Source organism: Mirounga angustirostris, unplaced genomic scaffold, assembly GCF_029215605.1.
Source record: "Mirounga angustirostris isolate CCGP_5_RB_7025 unplaced genomic scaffold, mMirAng1.0.hap1 SCAF_3, whole genome shotgun sequence".
Classification (NCBI taxonomy): domain Eukaryota; kingdom Metazoa; phylum Chordata; class Mammalia; order Carnivora; family Phocidae; genus Mirounga; species Mirounga angustirostris.
The window spans coordinates 166,888,278-166,913,596 of NW_026991711.1; the positions used below are offsets into that span (position 1 = coordinate 166,888,278).

The following is a 25,319-nucleotide window of genomic DNA, read 5'->3' on the forward strand; positions in this document are numbered from 1 at the left end:
ACTCAGCTCCCCTTCTAAGCCCACCGCAACCATCCTTACACCTGCTTTCCTGTTCAGAGACTGGGATGTGTCTGTGCCAATGTACTGAGTTCGGTGGCTGCAGCCACAGTTTTTTTGTGTGAAAATTTATGGAAGAGTTTCTTGTCAGATTCACTTGATGAGGGACTGAAGTTACTCACCATTGTATCCGTTTCCAAATCCAAAGCATGAAAAGAAAGCTTGAGGAGCGCCGTGTCCCTGGGAAGTGAGAGAGGTGTTTACTGTTGTTTCCAGTTAATGACACCACTTCTCTTGGGGACTCGCCCTGCAAGGAATGCTGGGATAATAACACCAGTTAGGTTCTCTCCCTTCCTCCTCACTTGGATGTTCTTGCCTGGAGGTCGTGCGTGGAAGAGATTTTCGTGAGTGTTCTTTTTGGGGTCTGAGAGTTTTCCCTAGGGCTTTCATCTGCCTCTTCTCCTGTTTGAGGCTGCTCGTATTTGCATCCACCTTCCTGCCCTCCATGGCGCTACCGGAAGTTCTCCACCTCGGGTCAGCCGTCTCTTCCTCACTTTGTTCCCAACCATCTCTTGTACGCGGACTCCCCCTCCCCTCCCCTCCCCTCACGTATTCCCTCCAGCCTTGGCCCTTCTTCCCTCCTCCACAAACCGCTTCCAGTTATCCTTTCCAAATATGCTCCTATTGAACACTGTCCCAGAACAAACTTGCCCCGTCTCTCACCAAATAAACTGCTTTCAATAAGCCTCTCCTAACCCCTGAAACAAACATCCCATAATCCACCTCGTTCTAAAATATTGCTTTTCATAACCTCCAACCATTTACTCCCCTCCCCTCAAAGAAACAAACTATCTTCAGAGTTCCTTCTTATTTCGGAACTGAGCTACCTCAGTGAAACCATAAAACACACGTACACAAACACACACACACACACACAACCAACAACCTCCCGAACCAAGAAAAATGACCTAATATAATCCCGACTTCCCCCTCTCTCTCTGAGAAAGAAAACTCTCGTGAGGTATATAAGGACCAATTTGTGTCTCTTTGAGGATTTTCTTCTTCCCGACGAAATGAGCTAAGGAGAAATACAGTAAGGCATTCCAAGGCCAAACACATTCTACTGTTTATTACACATATTACATTCTTAAATAAAAATGCGTCACATAACATTTTTTGCATAGATATCTTACAATATACCAATTTAAAAAAGAATTATGAAACAGACCAGTAACAAAAATAAATTTTTTCTTCATTAATAATTTTGTAACATTAACATACCACCATCATATAATACAAATAATAGTTTTAAATCTTAAGACTTTTGTACAGCAAAAAAACTTGACAAAGTAATATATTTATATATATATATAAAAAGCTTAAAAAAAATAAAATGTCAAAAAAAGGCATAACCGAGGGCTATAAGACTGGGTACTTCTGTGATATATTATAAATACCAGAGAAGGCCTGAGAGAATGTGACCGAGGGGAGGAGGGAGAGGGGAGGGGGCTGGGAGGAGGTCTCTCCGAACACACTTGTTAGACACATCTGGCAAAAAGAAAATGTATAGTGCAAAAATAAATTTCTTCAAGCAATTGTTAAGAGGATAACAGAGACTGGAAAGCAAAGTGGTGGTGGCTGGGGAGTTGTGTGGTGGGAATGGGGACAGGGTGATGAGAGAGGAAGGGGGACAGGGTGATGAGAGAGGAAGGGTTTTGGTGGGGGTGGGGCTTTACAGAAAGGAAGGGGAGGCTGCAAAAACATTAAACATTTATTTTTGCCTCTGTGTTAGCAAGGAGATCTTGGCCATAATAGGTGTATTTTTCCTCCCTGGAATGAAGCAGAAGTGAAAGATAAGGAAATTAAACCAAGTCTGGGTTTAGATAGGAAATGCATGCTGGAAAAGAAAACTAAAATAAAAAGGTTGAGAACCAGCCAATGAGCCCCAAAGCCTTTCAGGGCCTAGATTTGCAGAAATCATTCTGCCTCCAGTCCCAAGGCCTAGGATTAAAATGTCCCCTCTCCCCACCCTCCGCCCCTCCCCTCCATGTGGAGCTCCCAGTGTGGTTTCAGTATACTGGCATTATAAGCATCCATCCCCCCCAAAAGATATTAGGCACTGGTGGCTACTCCTCTTAAACGTCAGTAGCCTGTTTTCCTTCTGCGAAGGTACACTAGGTACACGTGGCCACGCGTCTGGGCGTGGGCACACATACCACCCTCATTATTCTGACGTGGGGTCCATTTTATGGCAGTAGACAGAAGCTGGAGTCAAAGCAATTTACGATTCCAAAGCTTACGGTTGAAAAAAATTGTATAAACAGTCCCCAACAAAGAACATATCACCCTTCCCTCGTGACCGCTGAGAGGGAGCCCTGTTTGAAAAGAGTATCTGGTTTGGGATATTAGTGAAGTGACGGCCTAGGATTTCGCTCTGCCATTTTTGATACCTGTTTCCCGAGGACTTACAAACGCAAATGCAAAACACCTGAAGAATACAGTACTCTATTGGAAGGGCGCGCAGAAGAAAGTGAATTGCAGCTTTATTTTTCCCCCTTTTCCAGGATCTATGAGGAACCAGCCGAGGGGATTTAAGAGTGTTACAAGCAAGAGAAAACCCCGAAGCCTCAGGGATCTCACACTGACCAGCAGTTTTTGTTTCCTTGGACACATTTTTGTTGTTCCATCTCACGTATTCCCAAAGATCCTCACTGAGGAAAGCAGGCCGTCAAAGAGGCATCGATGTACGCTCAGGCCAGCCCCTCTCGTTTCCAAACTGAGATCTCACCATGTTTACCGAAATGCAACCCAGACCCGGAATTCGAACTCTCTCCTCCTGCCCCCCACCCCACGCTTGGCAGGTGGCCACTTCCGGAAGAGGCCAGGGAAAGTTTCCACAAGTACATTTCAAACAGGTTCTACTTAGTGAATTTTCACTTTGGCAAAGATCCAGGTGCAAAATTATGGCCAGAAATGCCGGCCCTCGTAAGATCTTTGAAAAAGAAAGAAACAATGAACCTGATTTTTGCAGTTAAATACGTTGCATCTCTCCGACTTTCCCTACCTTCTTCTTATCCTAAAACCAACTCATGCAAAAGAGAAGACAAAAGCACTTTGCACTGGATTTTATATCTTACGGAGCGACTTCCATCGAGGAAATCATTTTGAACTAATGAAACCGATCACTAGATGTTGCCGTTCTTGCCGGTGGAGTTCATTTCTTTTGACTTTGCCATCGCATTCAGGCACGGGGGCTATGGGCGGAATATTCTGAATGCACTAGGTGAGCTGCCCTGAAAGTCCCATTTAGTTCCCCTTTGATGCAAATAGACATGGCTACTCTGGAAGCTTATCCCCAACTAAAGTCCTTAAAAAATCTTCTCTGGCTTCTAGATTCAAAGAAGATTTTTTAAAAATAGGAATCAGTTCTGCTAATCGTGCGTGAGGTTGGCTGTCTTTTTTACCCTGTTATAATCAGGCAATCTAAGATGTAAAAAGGGCACAAGAGGTGCAGGAGGGGAGGAGATGGGGGGTTTGAAGGGCTTTGCAAGGGAAAGCACATAGAGAGGAGAAGGAAATGGTCAGCATGAAGTTCATTTTGGGGTTTCCGATATTTTTATAAAATGCAGCTTTGTCATGGAATCTGAACATTTCTTTTTCTGGACACAGTACTCATCACCACCAGGCTTTAAGCTGGGCCAATTAACCATCAGTGGGGCAGGAGGCCAGTAGCTAGGAGAAGCATTATAATTTCATTGTTTCCACATCTTTGACTTACAGCCATGTGGTAGGAGAAAGAAGCACAACTTGAAACAAAGAAAATTGTCAATGGCTTAGAAACACGCTTTCTCTATACATCAAAGTCGGAACCCTGGATCAGATGTGCTTGAGGGGACAACCACAAGAAACACCGTGCCAGGTTTTTCCTTCCAAATTTGGGATCCCCGGGAATGTCAGGAGGTAAATGAGAAAGCAACGGTTTAATGTGTCTCAAATGTCCAGTAAAGCACTGTTTTAAATAACCTGTCCTTCTGGGAGCCAAGTATCTTCAGACGGTGATTTCTTGGAGAGCCTGTTCACTCTCCGCAGACTCTTACCGACCATCTCTAACCATTTCAGAGATGATGGACATGTTCTCACAAATCCACTTCCAAAATGGTGCTACCCTCGCTTTTAGGGATAGGTTATCATTCGCAGGTGTCACTCGGGCTAGAGAAGAACAGTTTCAAAGCCATATGCTTAGCACCCACCAAATTTCAGGCCAATTCTCACAGTCCACAAAAGACTCTGAAGCAAGCCAGCCCCACCATCGTGGTTCAGCGCACCCTGCTCTGAGAAAGGTCAGGAACACAGTACAAAGGACCTCACTGATACAAGAGAGAGGAATCACTGAACATTTCAGACACTAATGAGGACCAAAGGGCCTTTGTTCCGCCACATTCAAATGAGAACTTTTCAAGACCACAGATGACAACAGGGAGCAAACAAGCAATGATTACTCTTTTGCATTCTTTTTTTTTTTTTTTAACTTTCTTTTTAATAGAGCCTTGCATTGGTCAGTTCAAAAATTAAATTCAGTATTATAAACCCTTAATAATAGCATTTCGAGAGGCAAGAGCAGCTCCAGCTGGGGAGAGAACATTTGTAACGGGTGGCAGCCACGGCTCTAATGCCTCACTGATATGTGCGTGCGTTCATGCTGGAGGCTGCTATAGAAAGGGAAATCAACGAACCAACAGAATCTGGGGTGTCTAAAGTTTCATCTAGTGCACTGACTGGAGGCGCTACAGTTGAACACAGCTGAGGTTTAAGGTCCCTCACACATCCTTCACCCAGAAAGGATGCACCACACATTCAAATATAATCCCATGAGACGCCCTGATGGACTGGCCCCGAAATGCACTCAAATGCAGTAGAGAACTATGAGATTGTCAGCAAGCAGTGCTCCAGAAAATGTTTCTAAGTCATGTCTAGTTTTAAATCTTTGGAATAAAACTGATTTTTTTTTTTTTTTAAATACCCTCCAACTAACATACACAGAATTGCCTCCGGCAAATGGGCAGATTTTTAGGTGTGTGTGTTTTAGGGTGGTTTTTCTTTTTGTTTTTGTTTGCTGTTGTTGTTGCTGTTGTTGGTTTTTGTTCTTGCTGTTGCTGTTGTTGTTGTTGTTGTTGTTGCTGTTGTTTTGGTTTTTGGTCTACCTTGCAAAAGGGGAAAAGAGAAAGAAAACTTTAAGGGCCAGACCTCAGAATGCCCAGGTGTCCCATCGGTAAGCTACCGCATTTGTGATCAGGAGGCTCCTTTACCCTTTGATGGGCACTTTTCAACATTTCAGGGAAATCAAAGGTTGCAGAAAGCTGAGAAACCAAATGCCAAGGATCTTGAAGGTTGCTGTCATACGTGTATTTGTGTTTCTTATATTATTATTTCCTTTTAAAGACTTCAGTTTTGCATCCCAAATAGGTATGGGGCGGCATTTTAACAGTCAATGAGTCAAACAGTCAAAGGAGGGCAGAAGGGGAGCCAGCTGGTATGAAGGAGCAGCAACCATGTGCGGACCCAATGCCATTTTTGTTTTTTAGACGTGTCTTGAAGGGATGGTCCCAGAATATACAAAATATACAATCTGTCCTAATAACCACCCCGCTTGCTTGCATAGGCCATTGAATGGTCCTAAAGGCAGTCTTTGGAGTTGAGGCCAGTGCCAGCTAGCTAAGAATGCGGGTAGATAAGAGACCGATAGTGGATGTGTGTGGGATGAAAAGTGAGGAATGTGAACCCCCTTGGAGTCAGCTTGCAGAGTAAATGTGAGGCCTCTTGATCCTGGGTGCTCTAGGTCACAAGTCATGGTGGGTCTAGCCAAAAAGATTTAGAAACGTGTCTCTCCTTTTAGACAGACCATGAGAGAAACTTCTCAACCCTTTCCTTAAATGTCCACCCTTCATTCCCACAATGGCATTTTGAATTGTGTGTTTTAACAAGTGGGGGAGTATGAGCTCAGTGGGTATGAGAGAGGAAGATAGGATGATGTTTTCTGAAGCCACTAGACTCGGGAGGCATCCTCAGTTTTCCCCACTCCTGGAAAGAGTGATATTTTTGGCTTTTTGTCAGGTCATACCCCAGAGTTAGGTTAAACATGCAGCTGCCCTTTGAGACTAGCGACATCTATAAACTGGTTATAGGGTAGCAACAACACACAGCACGGGGTTGGTCACTATGCGCTGAGGTCAGGGTGCCTCAAGGGGGATGAGAGAACTGTGATGTCCCATCTGATTGGCTGCTTCGAGAGCTGGACATCCAGGTGCCGAGAGAGTCCTGGAGAGGTTTATTTAGTCCATGGAGAAAAGATAAAACATTTAAGCTTCCAAATAAGCTTTTCAAGTTTTCGTTAGCAAAAACAGAGAGATTAAAAAGAAAAAATCTAGCACTGGCAATAAGGTGAGGCTCAAGGGATATACTGTGATTTATCATCAAGGACTTTATTCTCTTGGCCACTTTGCAGTCATGCTAGAAGTTTCCAGAATCCCTAGTGCATATGGTGTGCAAGAGTCAAAAAGTAAGAAAAGAAAACTCCTCCCTTGAGAGTGAAGTCTAGAGAAATGCAGGCCAGAAAGGTGTAAGGTGTTATTCCAGAGTCTGCCGTCGCTAAGGCCGTCGGTATCGACTCGAAAGATCTCAATAGTACTAAGAAGAACCAAAACCGATCAACAGTTCTGTGAGGAAGTCGGACGCACGGAATAGTAGGACTTTTCACACACAAAGGACAAATAAACCAAGAGTTAATTTTGGCTACCAAACTGCAATTTGGTTGTCTAGGTCATTTTCCCCCAACTATTTAAAAAGAAACATTAGTGCTACACATATGCAACTTTACGACGTTGTATTCTCCTATCAAGTTGCACTGAGAAGCAAGGTAAATAAGCCCCTCTTACTGCCGTCCACCTGCGGAGACGTCACATCCATTTTCTTTGATTTCCATTGGCAACAGCGGGAAATAATTCCAATAGTGCTGAAGTAAGCAGCCAGTCTGCCTTGCTGAGTTCACCTGGTTTCCTTCTTCTTCGTCTTCTACCATCTGGCAAGGGCAAGGCATAAAGAATAGACGTATATATTTTAAATATAGCTGAGTGCATGACAGTGCGTGTGTGTGGGTCTATGTGAGTGCGTGTGTGTGTCTGTGTGTGTGTCTGTGTGTGTGTGTGTGTGTGTACACAGAGGTTTATGAGTGAGAACTTTCTTCTGCGAGGTAATGGAACCCCGCCTGAAGTCCAGCCCCCTGCCTCACGGCATTTCCTTCAGACAACGGCCGACGCCATGACAACTCTGGCCTTTAGGGGTTTTAGATATGTCTCTTCATGTGGAGGGCAAGATGGTCAGACCTGGAAAAACACCTAGGAAATATAAACAACAACAAGGATATAAGAGGGGTCCAGGCAACAAACTCAACTTCCAGCACCCCTGAGAAAATGATTAACCCTACCTCAAAAAGTGGCAGTACGCATGTACTGAGAAACAAGGCGCTGTGTGGGGAAGGTGAGCTCAGGGTCAGACTGTGGGGGTTCTAACCCCAGCTCTTCCAATCCTTGTGTGACTCTGAGCATGTTAAACTCTCTGTGCCTTCATTTCTCCTCGGTAAAATGGGGGTAATCACAGCACTCACCTCACAGACTGGTTTTGAGGATTAATGAGATGATCTACATAAAGTACTTAGAATATTTGCCTGGCGCATAGGAAGGAAGATGTCTGTGAACGTTAACTATTATCATAGTTGTCATTATTAAAGAAGAAGCTAATAGGAAGGTGCTTCGGAAACACATGACATGCCCGTATACCAGAAGTACAGCAGAAAATAATTAGCTCGTATCATCCAACGGTGGAACTCTAACATTTCAACACCCAGAGTTGAGTCAGTGAAGACCCAGAAATGCTGCCTGTGATACCTACAAGGTCTCTATTATACCAAGTCAAGAAAAAGAATGGAGAAGTGAGCTCATGCTTATTGAGAATGAGCTAACATGCAGGCATGTGCTAGGCATTTCCCCAACATGACCCAGTACCATTCTCGGCAACCTTCCACGCTGAGTGTTCACACCTCTTGTGTGTGTGTGTGTGTGTGTGTTAAGGAAACTGAGGTGAGGGTCATGTAGCTAGTTAGTGGCAGATTTGGGATTAAAACTCAGGCAGATCCGCAAGCCCCCTCTTTCGAATGCCCACCCTTTCGAACGCCCAGTCTTCTTGGTGCCTGAGGGCCACCACTGAGTGCCTTCCTCAGCCTCAGAGCAAAGGCAGTGGTCATCTTCGCTCCTCCCCCTTTCCTTTGGCACCAGCAACTTGATCTTCTCTTGGGTAGCTGTGCTTCTGCGCTCCCAGTTGTATGGGGCTGACTGACCCTCCTCCTAAGGCTAAAGCTATGGCCATGGTGGTCCACTAAGCGACAGTCGCATGACCCATCAAGGTTCATGAGAGCCAGTCCTGAACACTTGCTGAAACTACTCGAAGAGAGAAGCTCTTTTCCCACTGGGGCTATTGTGCTAACAAGACTGAAGCCGGAGCTGCTGGTATCCATACGGCCATGGGGAAAGAGCCTCCTTGAGAACAAAGTCAACAGAGAAAAATGGGCAGGAGGATAGAAAGAGAGAAAAAGAGGCCTGATGACAACATCTGAGACCCTGGATCCAGCCAAACCTAAAGACCAATCTAATTTTGGTCTCCTTAGTCAGTTGAGCTAATAAATACCCTTCAAAGCTAACACCACCAGCCTGAGTCGGGTTTCTGTATCGTGTAACTATTTAATAGAGTGGGCATTTCCAGATCCCCGCAGCCTACAATCTAAGGCTCTGGCTAGAATCCCAGTAAAGTCAGCACACGAGACAGCATGGCTCTGAGTGTGTGCTCTCCCTCCGGATTCTTCTCTTGAAACTGGCCATCTCTTACCTGTGAGGATATTCCCAGGCTCTCCCAAGGCCCAAGCCACGCTCACAGTCTAAGATTCTTGTTAGGATGTTAGCAAGCTGCCCTGTTTCAGGTTAGCAAGATTTCCTGTTCCATGCAGGATTTCCCCGTGTTTGTTCATTCTTAAAACAAACAAACAAAAAACCCACCCTATCTCCTGACCCCAACATTCTCCACCCACTCTGTGTGTGTTGATTTTTTAAATAGGCACATATGCAGGATAGAACCCCACGGAAATGAAGCAAAACAGAACCAAGGCAAATGAGAAACACATAAGAATGGGAAGGTACAGTAGAAAATCATATAATCCAGTAACATATTGAATAACAATAATTCTTTTTAAAAATTTTTTTTAAAGATTTTATTTATTGATTTGACAGAGAGAGAGAGAGAGAAAGCACAGCAGGGGGAGCAGGAGAAAGAGAGGGAGAAGCAGGCTCCCCGCTGAGCAAGGAGCCCGATGCGGGACTTGATCCCAGGACCCTGGGATCATGACCTGAGCTGAAGGCAGACGCTTAACTGATTAAGCCACTCAGGCACCCCGAATAATAATAATTCTAATTATACACACTTATTTTAGGCCTTAATTTAATATGAGCAAGATATTTGGATAATCACTCAGAGTGCCATCCAAAGAGGATTTCATTTACCACAAAACAGTGGTAAATATTCTTTAAAAGTGGGGCACCTGGGTGGCTCAGTTGTTAAGCGTCTGCCTTCAGCTCAGGTCATGATCCCGGGGTCCTGGGATAGAGCCCCGCATCAGGCTCCCTGCTCAACGGGAAGCCTGCTTCTCCCTCTCCCACTCCCCCTGCTTGTGTTCCCTCTCTCGCTGTGTCTCTCTCTAAAGAAATTAATAAAATCTTTAAAAAATCTTTAAAAAAATATATTCTTTAAAAGTAAGTGCTTGATGTCACTGGTATACTTTAAAAAATCTTTAAAAAAAAATATTCTTTAAAAGTAAGTGCTTGATGTCACTGGTATACAGAATAGCAATACAGCCTATAGGGAATTCAGCAGTTAACTCCCAGGACCTCGTCCTGTCCTGAGGGCACACTCAGTATTGCCCACTGCCTGTTCTCTTTCATCCCTCCCTCCCTCCTTTCTGCCTTCCCTCCTTCCTTCCCTCATCCCAACAGCCTAGAGAAAGATCTAAGTTGGGAAGTTCTTTTTGTAGGCATTTCTTTTTTAAAGTTAACATCCTTAACAAGAACTCTATAAAGAAGATGCCATTCTTATCCCTCTACCAGCTGAGATAGTCATTAAAAAGAGGCAAAGCCAAAATCTGAACCCAAGTAGTGGGACCCCAGAACCCATGTTCTAGCCACACCTGCTCTTTAGACCGAGAAGAAGGGAGAGCTGAACTGTCAATTTCAGGAGTCCGTAGCAGGTAGAATAATGGGTGTCCCCCCAACCAAATGTCTGTACCTAATCCCCGGAAACTGTAAATATGTTAGGTTACGTGGCAAAGGAGAATTAGGGCTGTGGATGAAATTAACCTGCTAATCAGGAGATTATTCTGGATTATCTGGGTAGGGCCAATGTTATTTAGAATATCTTCGAAAGTGGAAGAGGGAATTAAAAGAGAACACAGAGAGCAGCATGGGAAGCTTGGATGATGGAGAGATGGGGTGAGCAGGCAAGAAATGTGGGCCACCTCTGGAAGCTGGAAAAGACAAAGAAATGGGTTTTTCCCTAGAGCTTCTAGGAAAAAAACACAGCCCTGCCGATTCCTTAACTGTAGCCCAGTGGATCTTCTAACCTACAGAAGGTTATCTCTAAGAAGGTACCTATAAGATAAAACATTTGTAACGTTAAATAAAGATGATACTAAGTTTGTGGCAATTGGTAACGGCAGCAGCTAGAAAATGAATCCAGAAGTCAGTCTGAGTAGTGAGCACCTGTGAGAAACCAACAAAGCAGGCACCAGGAAGCCTGCCAGTCTGAGGGAGGAACAGAGGGATTGGAGACAGTAGCGGGGAAGGACTGGCCTTGGCCTGGGGACAAAACCTCTTTCCTTTCCTTTCTATACCCTGGAAACCTAAGGGAAAATAGCATTCTTGATACAGAATTACATCTGCAGATACCATTCAGTGATGTATGTGTTCCAAATTTTTTCTGTCTTTCCCAACTGCCTACTGTGTGCTGGGTATCTAGCAATATATGTACAAGCATCTGTATTTATTCTTCGAGATCTTGCAGGGAAAAAGAAAAGTAAAAAAAAAAAAAAAAACAAACCCAAAAAACCCAAACCAAGTCTTTAACATGGTATGAAATCTAATTGCACTCCTGAATTGAACCAGCATTGTTATTTCTTCAAATTCTCGGAAGTATACGCCGCTTAGAATTTAGACTAGGTCCCTCACCATTGGGGTTTTAGTTAAATTCAATATACCAGCAAGATACTTAGTCATGATTAATTTATATTTATTAATTTACACTTACTGAGCTCCACATAGGAATAGTAAAAGGTAATAGATAAACTCACCATCTAGAAATGTGGAATCAAATAATTCTAAGGGTAATATACCCCCAGAGAGTATTTATAACTATACAGTAGTCAGACGACCTTAAATAAGAATGTCTTTAATGATTGAAATTTGTTCATTACAGAGAACTAGTCAAACCACTGTTGTCATTTCCCTTGGCTTCTGAAAAAGGCACAGTTAAGTCATGTGGGCATTAAGCCAACAGCAATGCTCCAGGGCACCAAAGGGGCTAGATATGGGTTGGTATTTGTTACCACCTATAAGTGGGTTGACTCAGAGATCCAAATGTGTCCTCTCAACTGCCCAAGATCTTGAAGGTACTACCCTGAGAGCAGTTTCCCTGAATGACAACTGCGTTGAGTTGGCAGAACAATGGCCCAGGTATCACCACCCTGTTTACCCCCACCAGCAGCCCCGGGCTGTATGGACTGAGAAACAAGCTTCACCCTTCTAGCAGCTGGTCTGACCATGGGCTATACGGTTCAGTCTGACTGCGAGGAAGTGGCAGAGCCTCACTGCTTTCTCCCCCAACCCAAACCTGAAGCCTGAGGTCACAAAACCCAATGTCTTCAGGGGCCTGGCAGATAAAGTAAATGAGTGCAATAGGTCAAGGACTATCAGATTCTACTTTTGATAAGGCTTGGATATGAAGAAATACCGCTCTTCTATAAGAGGACAAGGGTGATGGTATATGGCAATGGAAGGTCTGGCTTCATGTTGGGGAGACTACAGGGAGCGGTGGGAACAGTAAGAAATTAGTGATCACATGGCCATCACAAATGGGGAGTGATTACTATTTAGCTTCAGAAAATTATGGCCACATGGGAATGTGTGAGCCCAGTGTTACCAGATCTTCTGATTTTTCCAGACAAAGCCAGAGATGCAGACATTTTTGTGGCATCTAGTAATTTTAAATGTAAGTAAAGCAAATAAATAAAGAAAAACTCATTTATTTTTTTTCAGTCTACCCAATAGGCAAAATAAAAGTATAAATTAGACTTGGTACATGCTTTAAAGACAGGAAGCCCCAAACCCAGCTTAGCCTCTAGAGTGGTCTGATTTCTCAAATTCTAAGAAGGAAGAGGGAGGTTTCTTACGCTTATACACACTGTGTCACCTACAGGATTCAGAGTCCTGCTAAGGGCTACAGATGCCCTCTTTTCGGAAGGTAAAAGTCCTCTAAGGAATGCCAGCTCCCAGTCATGCCAGGCTTTCCTTTCATCTGCTTTGGGACCACTCCAGTTCCCCACGCCGCCTCCCGGACCTGCTCTATTCTTAGCACAGTCGCTGCAATTGAAATGTAAGGTGCTGCCGGTCGTGAGACACTAATGAGAATCCAACCCCTTATTTCTGACATTGTTGAAAATGCCCTGACTCTTGGCCAATATCACAGGACTTTGACCCAGATCTCCCCCAAATCACAATCTCCCCCAAATACCTTCTCAAAGAATTTGTACCATCTGCTCATCAAACTTCTAGCTCCAGAAACTGTAGATTTTGGTGAAGACAAATAAAACAAAAGGCTAACCAAATTACCCGTCTCTGACACCTCCTTCCCTGAAATACCCAGCTGGCTTGAAATATTTCTCCACATAAATCATACAAATGGCCAGATTTAATCCTAGTATATCAACTGCTGGACAGTTGTAAATTCCTCAATAAGTCAGTTGATCTGCAGAGAGGAATATTAACTCTGCCTGGCAATTTCCCAATAAGAATTCTTTGTCCATTTCTAAAGGATGAATGTAGTCTATAACACACAATCTCCACGTAGTAGTCTTATCACCCTTCAGGGATGGGCGACTTCTGTGTATGCCTACTACCACCATACTTTGACAACTCACAGGGGATTCCTCTTCATCCCAGTTGATATAATGCTCTTCCTCAAAGGAGTGTGGGCAAAGAGTCACCCTCTATGCAGCTTCTTTATTAGTGGCCAGGGCTAAAGAGAAATGAACTTGAGATGGCGGTTGTGGAAAGATGTCAAATAAGGAGAAATATTACCCAAATATACTCCTGTAGCAAAACAGCCACTGATTCACATCAATTCAGGGGGCCTTGCACGTAATGGGATAGAAATGAAAAAACAGGTTGTGCTCTTGGGGAGCAGAGGAGATAGCTCCAAGGGAATGAGAGACAATAGCTTCGCAGCGTGGACTTCCTCAGCTCTGGGGTGGGAGGTTATCTCTGGACTCCAGGAGGCATGGGGGCTTTATTTAGTTCTTAAAGAATGAAGATAAGAGGAAAATAGCCTCTTCAGGAAGAAGGGGAAAAAAGGAGGAAAAACATGAATGCTCCTTTATAAGCATCTTAAGGGAGCACCAAGCCAACTGGCCACCCATGAGATTTGGCCACTACTGTTCTGTTCTCCAAATGCATACACACACACACACACACACACACACACACACTCCAACAGAGGAAGGTGGTGTGGGGAGGGGCCGGCACAGGGACTGGGAGGCAGGATGGGAAAGCGATCTCATTTCCTCCCACGGAGAGCCAGGCCTCTACGGACATCCTGCGAGCTGGGGAACCCTGAGGCTTTCAGGGCTTTTATCGTATTAGAAGCATTTTTCTCATCATAACTGAGACCTTTAGTATTGCATTAAAAAGATGGTTAATTTTCTTAAGCTTCCTTTTAAACACAGAAATAGGATTAGAAGGATAACATGCTCAGATGCAAGCCCATTATTTGATTATGTCTAAACCTAATCCTGCCTTCACCTTGGCCTGCAGAGTCTCCATTTTGGGGTTTATTGGTTGATAATGCCAGGGCTGTCAGATACTATTACTTGTGTAATATCTGTTGCTACGTGCTCTTTCTTCCACTATCAAATGCTGAAGGTTGGAAATTGAATTATAGGATAAGTTCTCAAAGCCTCGCCATCTTTTAGACCTTTGTACCTATTTTCAAGGGAGAAAGAGTGATTCAGGCCCCCAAAGAATGGGGACTCTCACCAGTAAATTCATAAATTCATTTCTAATAACGCTTCGGAGGGAAGCCTTATGAGTAACCTTCTTTCCATTGAGCAGGCTTTCTACTCTTTCATGTTATTAAGAATCAGGAAAAATGGTATTGATGTTAATAAAAAGATCAGACGAGACAGCTACAGGTGACCATTCTCTATCCTATTACTTTTCATATTATAGTAAAATCATCTGTCACATCATCTCCTTGAGGGGAGGAACTGTGTCTTATTGCCACTCAGTGGCTCACATGGTTCCTGGCCCAAAGCTGGTGTTCAGTAAATAGTTGTGTGACTGAACCAAGAATTTATATCATCTCTGGATTATACACAAGAAGGCACCCTTATCGCATTGGGTTTTCTCAGTGGAGAAGGAAAAAGTATTCGCAGGCCTGAGTGTCCGAGGTAGAGGCTTGGGATAACCCCAGAAGCACACGGACAGCCCACCCCCCCACCCGGACCCACCTCGCCTTCTCCCCTCCCCATCCCAGCAGCTTCTGTGTTTCTTTACCTGTCGCAGTGGTTGCATTTAAAGGGCTTTGCACCTGTGTGTTTCCTGTAGTGCCTTGTGAGCTCATCGCTTCGTGCAAAACGCCATTCACACCCTTCCCATGAGCACTTATAAGGCTTCTCACCTGCAAGAAGAGATGGAACGACCATGGTCAACAACAGGAACAAAATGGCCACACGCCTGATCAGGTTCTGCTACCTGTCCATCATCTTGGAAAAGGGCTGTATAAATTATTCTTGAAAGACTGCATTTCCTAATACAGTTGGTCACATTTTCTTTAGGCTCCTGGTATTTTGTTGTTGTTGTTGTTGTTGTTGTTGTTGTTTTAACCTTCAAAAGTGGTTTCACAGGATCCTCTAATCTGGAGCTGTCATTTTGGTTCCCAGAGTCAGAGCATTTCCTTCAACTGGTGAAGGATCAATTTTTATTTATTTTCTATTCCCTGGAGCACTTTGACCCCCCACTGTCCAAGCAGAAAGGAAATGTGCTATTTTCATCTGAACCACAAATGCTTCTAATTCTATTTTTCCCCAGAACCTACAGTAATTTACCATTTCAGCCTTTTTAGCCTTCTCCCTCCTACCACAAACTGGAGCCAGGATGCTGACTGACAAGGCAAACAGCTCAGGTCTCCCAGAACCACTGTTCCTTCCAGTAAATGGGAATGGATGGACAGTCAGGAGAAAGGGCTATGATTTGAGAGTAAAACAAAAATCACCTGACAATTCCTGGCGTTTATGTAAAATGCAGTCACAAAGTCCTATTGAAGAAGCCCCTAACTTAATGGCTCCAGAGCATTCATATTAGAGAGAGATAGAGTTTTACAAAATATTTTTAAAGCCAATTTGTAGAGCAAGGTTTTAGCCACCAGTGAAGCTACTTATAAGTATGAAATTAGAGCTCTTGTGCTCAAGTGACCTTTTTGCATGGTAAATACAGACGGAGGGATATGTAAGAGAAAGTACATGATTTTTCCGTAGACCTTTTTCTTTAACCCATCAACGGCTGTCACCCAACATGGCAAATATTTACCCTTCCCACTGTATGGTGCCTGGTTCCGATTAAGAAGAAAAATAACCTTCAAAACCCCATGAAGTCATGAGAGTTACTGAGCCCTGGTAACTGAGAGGCAGGTTGCGCAGTGGTCATGAGCCCCGACGACGACCTTCCCGGGCCCAGCTTTCGGTGCTGCCCCTAACTGTCTAACCCCGGGCAAGTTAACAAACCTGTCTGTCCTCTGTTCTTCTAGAGATAATAATAGTACGTAACTCAAAGTGTTCGGAGAGCATAACTTAATATACACAGGTATTATATATTCATTAGAACACTGTCTGGCTCACTTAAGATTCACATTACTGGTAAATGTTATAAATTGCCAAACCCCAAATTTCAGGATACACAGGTGCCAAAGTAGTACTATGGTTGCCCCATTATTGCTCTATTTTTAATAGCCAGACCTTCATGAGGCAGCGCTTAAGGAGACATTGCCCAGGTACTATACTTGACCCACTTTCTTCTTCCCACCTTTTTCCTTCCCTTTAAACCTGACTACAAAGTGCTCACAATTCTTTATTTGTATCACCTAGAATTGAACCAAACATGATTGAAAGTTTCATTTCATTAAATCGATGCCCTAGTGAGCTACTGCTCTGTATGGCCCATAGAGAAGAGGAATGAGAAACACAGGCATTTCTTTTAAAGGGAACCAAGAGGACATGAAGGAGGGCTAGAAGCACAGGAGGAAACCCATTCAGTTTTGGAAATCAGGAAAAAAAAAAAAAAGAATCATTGAGCAGTGTTAAAAGTTCACCTTCTGGATCCTTAAAGCCAAAATTTTAGAAAATTGCACCTGCTGAAAAGAAAATAGCAGAAGGGGGGGTTGTCAAATCAACTTTGGAGTTAACACACCTGGGATCGGCATTCATTACAGAGTTCATTACAGAATATGCCTCAGTGTCTTTCTCTGTCAAATGGGGCTGAGCTTCCCGTGTTTGTTGTGAGGTTTAAATATGTTGTCATATAGAGGACACACATCCTGAGCCTGACGCAAGGTAAATATTCTATCAATTTCAACTTCTCTTCCTCCCATATGCACCTGTGTTCTCAGAAGCTGTCTAAAGGTTGTCATCCAAAACTTTCGAAGCTCAGGCTCCAGACAACTGAGTCAGGAATCACTCTGGGCAACCTAATATTGGAGAAACAGTGTTTTTAAGTTTTAAATATTTTCTCAGTATACTGATGAGAATGCTCCAGAAAAACTGAGTGCTCTTGCGATCTACTATGAAGGAATGGGATGCTGAGGGGAAAGAAGAGACCCCAGTTGGAGAGAGGTGGGCCCTCCCTGAGAGGCGTGTTGGCATCCTTTACTTAATGTGATTGATTGCCCACCAGGCTCCATTATTCAAGGAAATCTGGCACAAACAAATAAAAAAGGAGAATGAGGCACGTCAGCGACTTTAGAAATTCACAATGCCCTCCACCCACCCAAGGCCTTCAAAGGCAAGTAACACTGCAGGATCTTGGAGCCTGGGGGACCCAATACACCCCAAATGCAACAAGGCATCTGGAAATCCCACGACATTCTATAGCCACAAGCAGAGACATCTGTCCCCAAAATCAATCCCACAATTGAACTAACCCATCCATCATAGGCAACCACATTTTGAAGGACAGAGGAAGGACAGAGAGAAAATGGAGGTTCAAGTGGATGTCTTCAGATATTTTTGAAAAATTGTTCTTTCAAACCATTTGGTTTTTCCCCTTGGTGAATTTTTTAAATAGTTTTGTTTTGACGATTAATATTAAGGATTTAGATAACTTTCCAGAAAATAACATAGACTCAATTAGTCTGTATTTCTCAATTAGTTCTGGCACAAGCCAATTATCGTATCCAGTGGCTATTTCAGTATCCCGTTTGCCAGTGTATAGACAGAAACTACAGATAGTTTGACTTGGCTTTGAGTTGTATCACCTAACATTGTTTCCTGCTAGCAGAAGAAGCTCTTTTGTGTCCTTATGGTTTAGTCAAGATATATTATGGTGCCTCATCAATCTATTTTTCCAGTGTCTGATTCATTTACCTGCAAGTTGCCATTTCAGCAAATGCTCACTAATATGAACTTTCAAATAACCAAGAAAGAACTCGACCAAGCGAAGGAGCAGTGCCTGATACAGGCAGAGTACAGAAATCAGAGGAGCAAAATATACATATAAAGAATTGGGACTATGACTTCATATTTAGGGCTCAGAAATGGTGGGGTTAGGCTGGCCTTATTTCTAGGTCCCATATCGGCTTCTGTAAACCAGTGCCTACTTGAGAGGCATCAGTGAAAGTCCTCTGTCAGTACTTTGCTTGGCCAAGATCACACCTCCCTAGACACCAGCACCCACTGCTTGATGTCGGGGGCAGAACCACCTATATCCACGATGTATTAGTTTCCATCTGAACAGCCTACATAAAGATTTCTGTGTATTTCATAAAAATCTTGGGTTTTTTTCTTTCTAGAAGAATGGCTTTCTTTCTAAAAGAAAGGAAGAGAAAGGGGACAGAGGGAGGGAGGGAAGGAAGAAGAAAGCAAGGAGGGAGGAACAAAGAGAAAGGGGCAGTCAGTTGTAACTGGAGCGGACTTCATGCAAAATCAGCTTATCTCCTTCATCCTGCCCTCTCTTCCACCCTCCTTCTCTCCTTGCTCCACTCCAGGCACTATTCCTGGGTAGAACACAGAAAACAGCACACCCTTGCACAACGCTATACTGTATGGCACCTGGGACAGTGCCTGCCTTTCAGCTCACAGCAACTCAATAATGATCAAAAATGTTCAGGAGAGGTCTGTAGGAGACAGGCAGATGGGAGAGAAACTTAAAACATTAGGACTAAGGCTGGAAGGCGTGTGCGGATGAAGGCGGGCACAGCACAAATCGGATGGGCGAGGGGGCATGGTAGTGCGTGCACAGTTCACAGGGCCAGAAGCGGAGACACGGTCAGAACCCCCCTGAATTGCAGGTGGAATATCAAGATCTACTTTTCCTATCTAGAAATTAACCCCAGGAGACATGTTTCCCTCAGAGGTGATAGTAGGTCTAATCAGGTGTAAATACATTTATAGCCGTATGAGGGCTCTTAAGGAGAGCTAAGGATGCTTGAGAAACAGGACTTGACATTTAGCAAGGTTGAATCATGGCAAGAATTCATGCTCTCCCACAGAATGGCCTCTGAAATGGAATGTGGGCTAAACCAGTATGGCATTTTTTTTTTTAGTTTCTTACAGAGTAACTCTCTCTACATCATGATCATCAAATTTGATTGGTCAAAATGCACATAAATACCTTTGAACATGTACCTCCAATACAAGTAGATTTATTCATGAATTGTATAAATGTACTGATGTCTTAGTATGTTAGGATATTATAAAATATGCTTTCAACACAGAAACTAAAAAGAATGGAACTAAATTAAATACAAATAGAAGGTTTACATTTTTCTTCCTGCACTCAAAAAGACTGCATTGTACGCCCTACTTTAGAGACCGCCGCTCCATAGGATAAATGGAAACAGCTTGGCTCCAAGCCTGCTGGTCTCGGTGCTTCCAGACTTGGATCCCACAGTCCATTCTCCCTACAGCAGTCCGAGGAATCCTTTGAAAATATAATCAGCACGGGGGGGGGGGGGGTCCTTCTAGGGGATTTTAGTGTCTATATTTCCATATAATTGGTTTCTCTGACATCCCCCTGGATTATATTTTGTGCATTTGAAAACACTCTATGAAGCATTCTACAGACCTCACCAGACTGCCGAAGAAGTTCATGACCCAAACGAGGTTAAGAAGAAATTACAGTGTGAATGTTGCAGTGGCTTGCTGTCATTCTCAGAATTCAAGTCAAAAGCCTGGGCAGCCCTGGGGTATAGAGTCTATATGATCTGGCCCCTTTCTAATCCCATCTCCTACCCCCGTCTCAGGGCCTTTGCACTTACTAACCCCTCTGCCTGGCATACTTGCTCCCTCACCTGAGTCAGGTCCCTGCTCGAGAGCGTCTCCTCCTCAGGGAGCCCTTACCCTCAACCATCCTCCATAAAACAGCAGATTCTGTCACCTGCTCCATAGCACTCAATCACTTTGAAATTAGACTGCATGTCGTTTGTATTATTGTCTGCTTCCCCTGCCAGAATGTAAGTTTTGTGCAGGCATCTGTTTTGTTTGCTGTGGTACCAAGAGCACTAAAGTAGGGCCTGGCTCAGTCCCGTAGGATACAGTGAATGAATAAAGCACCCTGGTTTGCAACGAAGAACCAAGTGACACAGAGGGCAGGGCAGCCTATGTGATTTCAGCCCCTGGCTTTCTACGTATTGAACTGGCTTAAGAGTAGAAAATGTTTATTTGCTGGCCAGTCCTCTACTCCAGGGAATGAAGTACGGAACTACGATGGATTAAATATTCCTTCACCATCATAGGTCACTTCCACTTCTTCTCGATCTGCCCGAGCCTAAAGAAAGGCATATCCTGAAAATCTTCCTGTAATATTCAGCTCACATCTGGGACCACAGTCTCCTGAGCAACATCCCCTCTGGGAAGCCAAGTGCGTCATTTTATGCAACTCATTTGTAAAGGTTCTTGCTGAATATGTGTTTGGGAGAGCATGAATGATATGTCAAATGTACTGCACCATAAATTGGCCTTTAAGATATAGATTGTGGAATAAAATACGAACATGTCAGAATCGTGCATTCCAGGTTTAAAAACCCCTTGAAAATAAACATCGTTAATGCAAATCTTCTGCATTCATTTCCTGATCTGCAAATTTTCAAGTTCTTAATCCAATTCCTAGAGAGACTAGGACCTTGACATGTCCAGATTTCTGTTAAAACTAATTTTATCTATTGCTTTTTACTTTTTAAAAAATGTTACTAAATTTCTGTTATCTGGGCATGTCAAGGTCCTGGTCTCCTTAGGACTTGGATGAGGAACCTGAAATTTTGCAGATCAGGAAATGAAAAGTAAAATGGAAAAGAGGAAGAATACTTTGTAATGGGTTTGCACTGCCACCGAGTACATCTAGAGGAAATCAGCAAAAACCAGGCAATTGCTTCCACATTACATTCAGCAGCACTAGAGAATTTAAGCCACCTGGGGAATAAAGACACTGAGAGAGAGAAAATGTCACTAAGCTCACTTAACGCTGGAAAAAGAGTAAGCAGTAAACATCACTCCACAGCTTGGCAATCCCTTCTCAGGGTATAGGAGCTGCAAGTAAAAAACACCCCAAATTATTTTTTTTTTAAGATTTTATTTATTTATTCATGAGAGACATGGAGAGAGAGAGAGGCAGAGGCAGAGGGAGAAGCAGGCTCCCTGCTGAGCAGGGAACTCGATGCGGGACTTGATCCCAGGACCTCGGGATCATGACCTGAGCCGAAGGCAGATGCTTAACCATCTGAGCCACCCAGGCGCCCAAACACCCCAAATTATTAACTCTGCTTTGGAAAACTGGCTCAGAGTTCCTCTTGGATTCCAGCTGAATCTGCAAGATTCTCTTTTTTTAAGGTATTTTAGATTAGGTGATTGTTGAAAAACGAGACAAAGGCTTTCTTTTCTAGAACTTCAAGAGCATTTACAACAACTACATAAAACAAAATGTGTTCTCATTTATTTACGTTCCAGGTTGATTTTTTCATTCATCCATTACTTGCTCACCCAACAGCCTCCAAGGTGCTGGGACGCCTGAGCGGTTGAATTTGCATAAAGGAGCCGTCACTGCCCCGAGCACACAAGCTTCCTCTCTTTTCTGGCATTCAGAAAACAACTAATGAAACGATGACCGGCCTCAGTCAGGTTACATCCTTACAGCCTGGATCATCACCTTAAAATGGCTGTTTAAAATGTATAACCTAAGGGGCGCCTGGGTGGCTCAGTTGTTAAGCGTCTGCCTTCGGCTCAGGTCATGATCCCAGGGTCCTGGGATCGAGCCCCGCATCAGGTTCCCTGCTCAGCCGGAAGCCTGCTTCTCCCTCTCCCACTCCCCCTGCTTGTGTTCCCTTTCTTGCGGTGTCTCTCCTGTCAAATAAATAAATAAAATATAAAATAAAATAAAATAAAATAAAATGTATAACCTAAAAGTTAAACCATGCCCTCAATAAGGGTAGCTCCTACTTCAGAATATGGGGAGGGGCGTGGGAAAGAATTCTGACATAATCCCACAACTACTGACATCCATGGTGCCAAGGACAGTGGCCACTCGCCGCATGCGGCTATGAGCACTTGAAACGTGGCTAAGGTGACCAAAGAACTGAACTTCTAATCTAAGTTTAATTAAAATTAAAACTGAAACATGATAAAGAATATTTTATACTCTTGTTATGGTAGGAACATTTAACTTTAACTATTGAAAATTCAGCATATGGATTTAAATATGCTGTAAGTACATAATACACTCTGGATTTCAAAGACTTAGTTTAAAAAAAGAATGTGAGATAGAGCTCATTAATTTTTTTCATATTGACTTTATGTTGAAATGATCATAGTCTGGATATATTGGTTTAGGTAAAATATTATTATTAAAATTAATTTTACCTATTCCTTTTCACTTTTTAAAAAATGTGGCTACTAGAAAATTTTAAATTACATATACAACTTGCTTTCTATTTTAGACAGCACTGTTTTAAAATATATTTTCTATATGGAAACCCCACCATCACCTCGACCATAAACTTTCTCCCATGCCTAGCCCAAAAAGCTTGTTGCCACCTTGCCTTCCAGATCCCTGAGCCCTGATATGCATCTCTCCAAAACACCTTATCTGGGTCTCCGGCTGAGCAGGCAAAGTCAAATACCTAGACTTCTGGTCTCATTCACTGATGATGAAAATACAGTCTCTTCAATGTGGCAAGTTGATTCAATCTACATTAATTGTTGGCTCAAATCTCTACCACGCAATGACACTGCTGGAGATTCAAGCTAAAAGCAAAGGGTCTCTGTAGTAGAGGAGTTCCCAGGTGGGGAAGTCCCATGCTTGCATACGAACTACACAAGGCCCACGTGTTTGATAAAGGAATGTGCATGACATGTGGGAGAGGAAATCTCTAGGACTCTGTAGGAGCATTAGGGTAGCCATCCCTTGATGCCTCGATGAAACTTGAATCATTGCTCTATTGGAGAAAAATGGACTCGTTATCAAAAAACGACTCGCCATAGAAAGCCAGATTCTTCTCATTCTGCCTTTGCTGCCTAATAGCAATGTGGCCTTGCAGAGTCAGTAAATTTCTTCTTGAGACTTCTTTTTCTTAACTGTGGGGGGAAGGAATAGAAAAAAATCTGTCCTACTTCCCTCCTAGTTATGATGATTCAATGGAATCTAGTATATGGAAGTTACTGGTCAATTACAAAGTCCCAAATGCACGAAAGGTGTTATCATGATGATGGGGATATCAGAAGAGGGGTGCAGGCGTGCGGAGGCCAGAGAAGGCTAACAGCACAGAGACTGTGTCAGCTCTGTGTGCAGGGCAAGGGCGCATGGGCTTCTCCACGAGACTTAAAGAGCCCAAGCATCACTTCTCAGATCTACCTTACCTTGTGAAGCACAGCCAGGAAATACACAAGATTAAACAAATCTTTGGGCACCAGCTTCCATTTTTAATGACTGTTAACTTCTACCAAAAAGTCTTTGGAAGTGAGGTGTTAGATTCCTGGTGAATGTGTATGAAATGTTGGAGGAAGACTGGGTTGGTCATGAAAACTGGCAACTACCCCAGATGCTGGAATTAAGTATAGCTGTTGGCAAATGGAGTTCTTTCAGTGTGCAGCCTGTGATCCCAATGCTTGTTTCAGAAACCACAGCATGTTTCTCCTAGACCAAGGGGTCTCATAATATTCTCAAAGTCAAACTGAATCTTTATTTCATTAAAAATGTATACAGTGTTCTAATATTTTTAGTGGGTTGAGTGAGGTGTAACTCATACCCTCCCTCCAAAAAACAAACAAAAATACCACAAGTTTTAGGATAGGTATTATTGTAATTCTCAAAAGACTATAAACTCACTTAAAAATGTAGACTTCAACACCCATACCTAAAGTTATATGTTCTCATGTTGTGAAATAGGTAAGCATGACCAGGTAGGGAAACTACATACTTTTCTGGCACTGAGGTTAATTTCTTTTTCTTTTTTCTTTTCTTTTTTTTTTTTTTTTTTCATTTTTTTCTTATTTTGGTTTTATCCTTTTTGTCTTTGTTGTTGCTATTCATGATTAATATTTTTTTGAATTTTTTAAAAATATTTTATTTATTTATTTAGCAAGAAAGAGAGCACCAGTGTGTGCACGCATGTACCAGGGGAGGGGCAGAGGGGGAGGGGGAGAGAGAATCTCAAGCAGGCTCCTCGCCGAGCACAGAGCCCAACTTGGGGCTTAATCCCATAACCCTGGTATCATGACCTGAACCAAAACCAAAAGTTGGACATTCAACCAACTGAGCCACCCAAGTGCCCCTCAAGATTAATTTTTTAAAATTATTTTTATCAGCTTTTTCAGAGATAAATCCAAAGAAAGTTTAATGTCAATTTGGAAATTTCAGCATATTTTGGTGGTTACGATAAAGTCAAAAGCTAGATATAAACTGAATTTGAAGAAAAAAGTTGTTAAAACATTCATCTTTTTTCCTGTCAAGATGACGACGATGACACCATGTGAATTTGTTGAATATGAATTTATAGGACATTTCTTCCACTTAGTAGTAAAGGTACTATTCTGTAAGCCAATTTCCCATAATTCACTTTGATGCATTTAGATAGGAACTTGATTATTTCAAAATATTAATTTTAAACTCATGGCCAGTCTTTGTTTTTTTGCATTCAAATATAAAGACAACCATATTGCAAAGGATGTATGCAGGCACAGCCTATGACAACCACAATGACCAAACTATTAATTTTTGAATCACTTTTAAAAATTCAATTTTAAGAATGAAGAGAAAGAAATGTTACTTTAGGGGCACCTGGGTGGCTCAGTCGTTAAGCGGCTGCCTTCGGCTCAGGTCATGATCCCAGGGTCCTGGGATCGAGCCCCACATCGGGCTCCCTGCTCAGCGGGAAGCCTGCTTCTCCCTCTCCAACTCCCCCTGCTTGTGTTCCTGCTCTCACTATCTCTCTGTCAAATAAATAAATAAAGTCTTTAAAAAAAAAACAAAAAAGGAAAGGTTACTTTAGCTCCCCGCATGTTCCAAGCTTAGTTAATATCAGAGCCACTCAGAAAGTGACATCTCTGATGCAGACAGGCACACTTCAGTAGTAAACAACCCAGAACATGAACCCTTCCCCCAAAGATCCAATTTATTGCAGAGGCTGGAAACAGGTGTACGACTTCAAGTGTGTATCGCAAGAAACAGATTCTTCTGCATGGAGGGTAGTAGTAAGGAAAA

The 25,319-nt window shown here is 43.0% G+C and overlaps 1 protein-coding gene across 5 annotated transcripts in view; it reads right to left on the minus strand.

The window, feature by feature from the left end:
* Positions 1-1,102: 1,102 nt before the first annotated feature.
* Positions 1,103-25,319, minus strand: part of KLF7 (KLF transcription factor 7) — a 92,167-nt gene continuing 67,950 nt past the window's right edge. For all 5 annotated transcript variants that reach the window (XM_064586980.1, XM_045868127.3, XM_064586979.1 and 2 more), the window contains 2 exons: positions 14,916-15,039; positions 1,103-7,388 (listed from right to left, as the gene is read on the minus strand). In XM_064586980.1, coding sequence (XP_064443050.1) covers positions 7,337-7,388; positions 14,916-15,039 — 176 coding nt within the window. In that variant the 3' untranslated portion in view covers positions 1,103-7,336. The remainder of the gene's footprint in view (positions 7,389-14,915; positions 15,040-25,319) is intronic.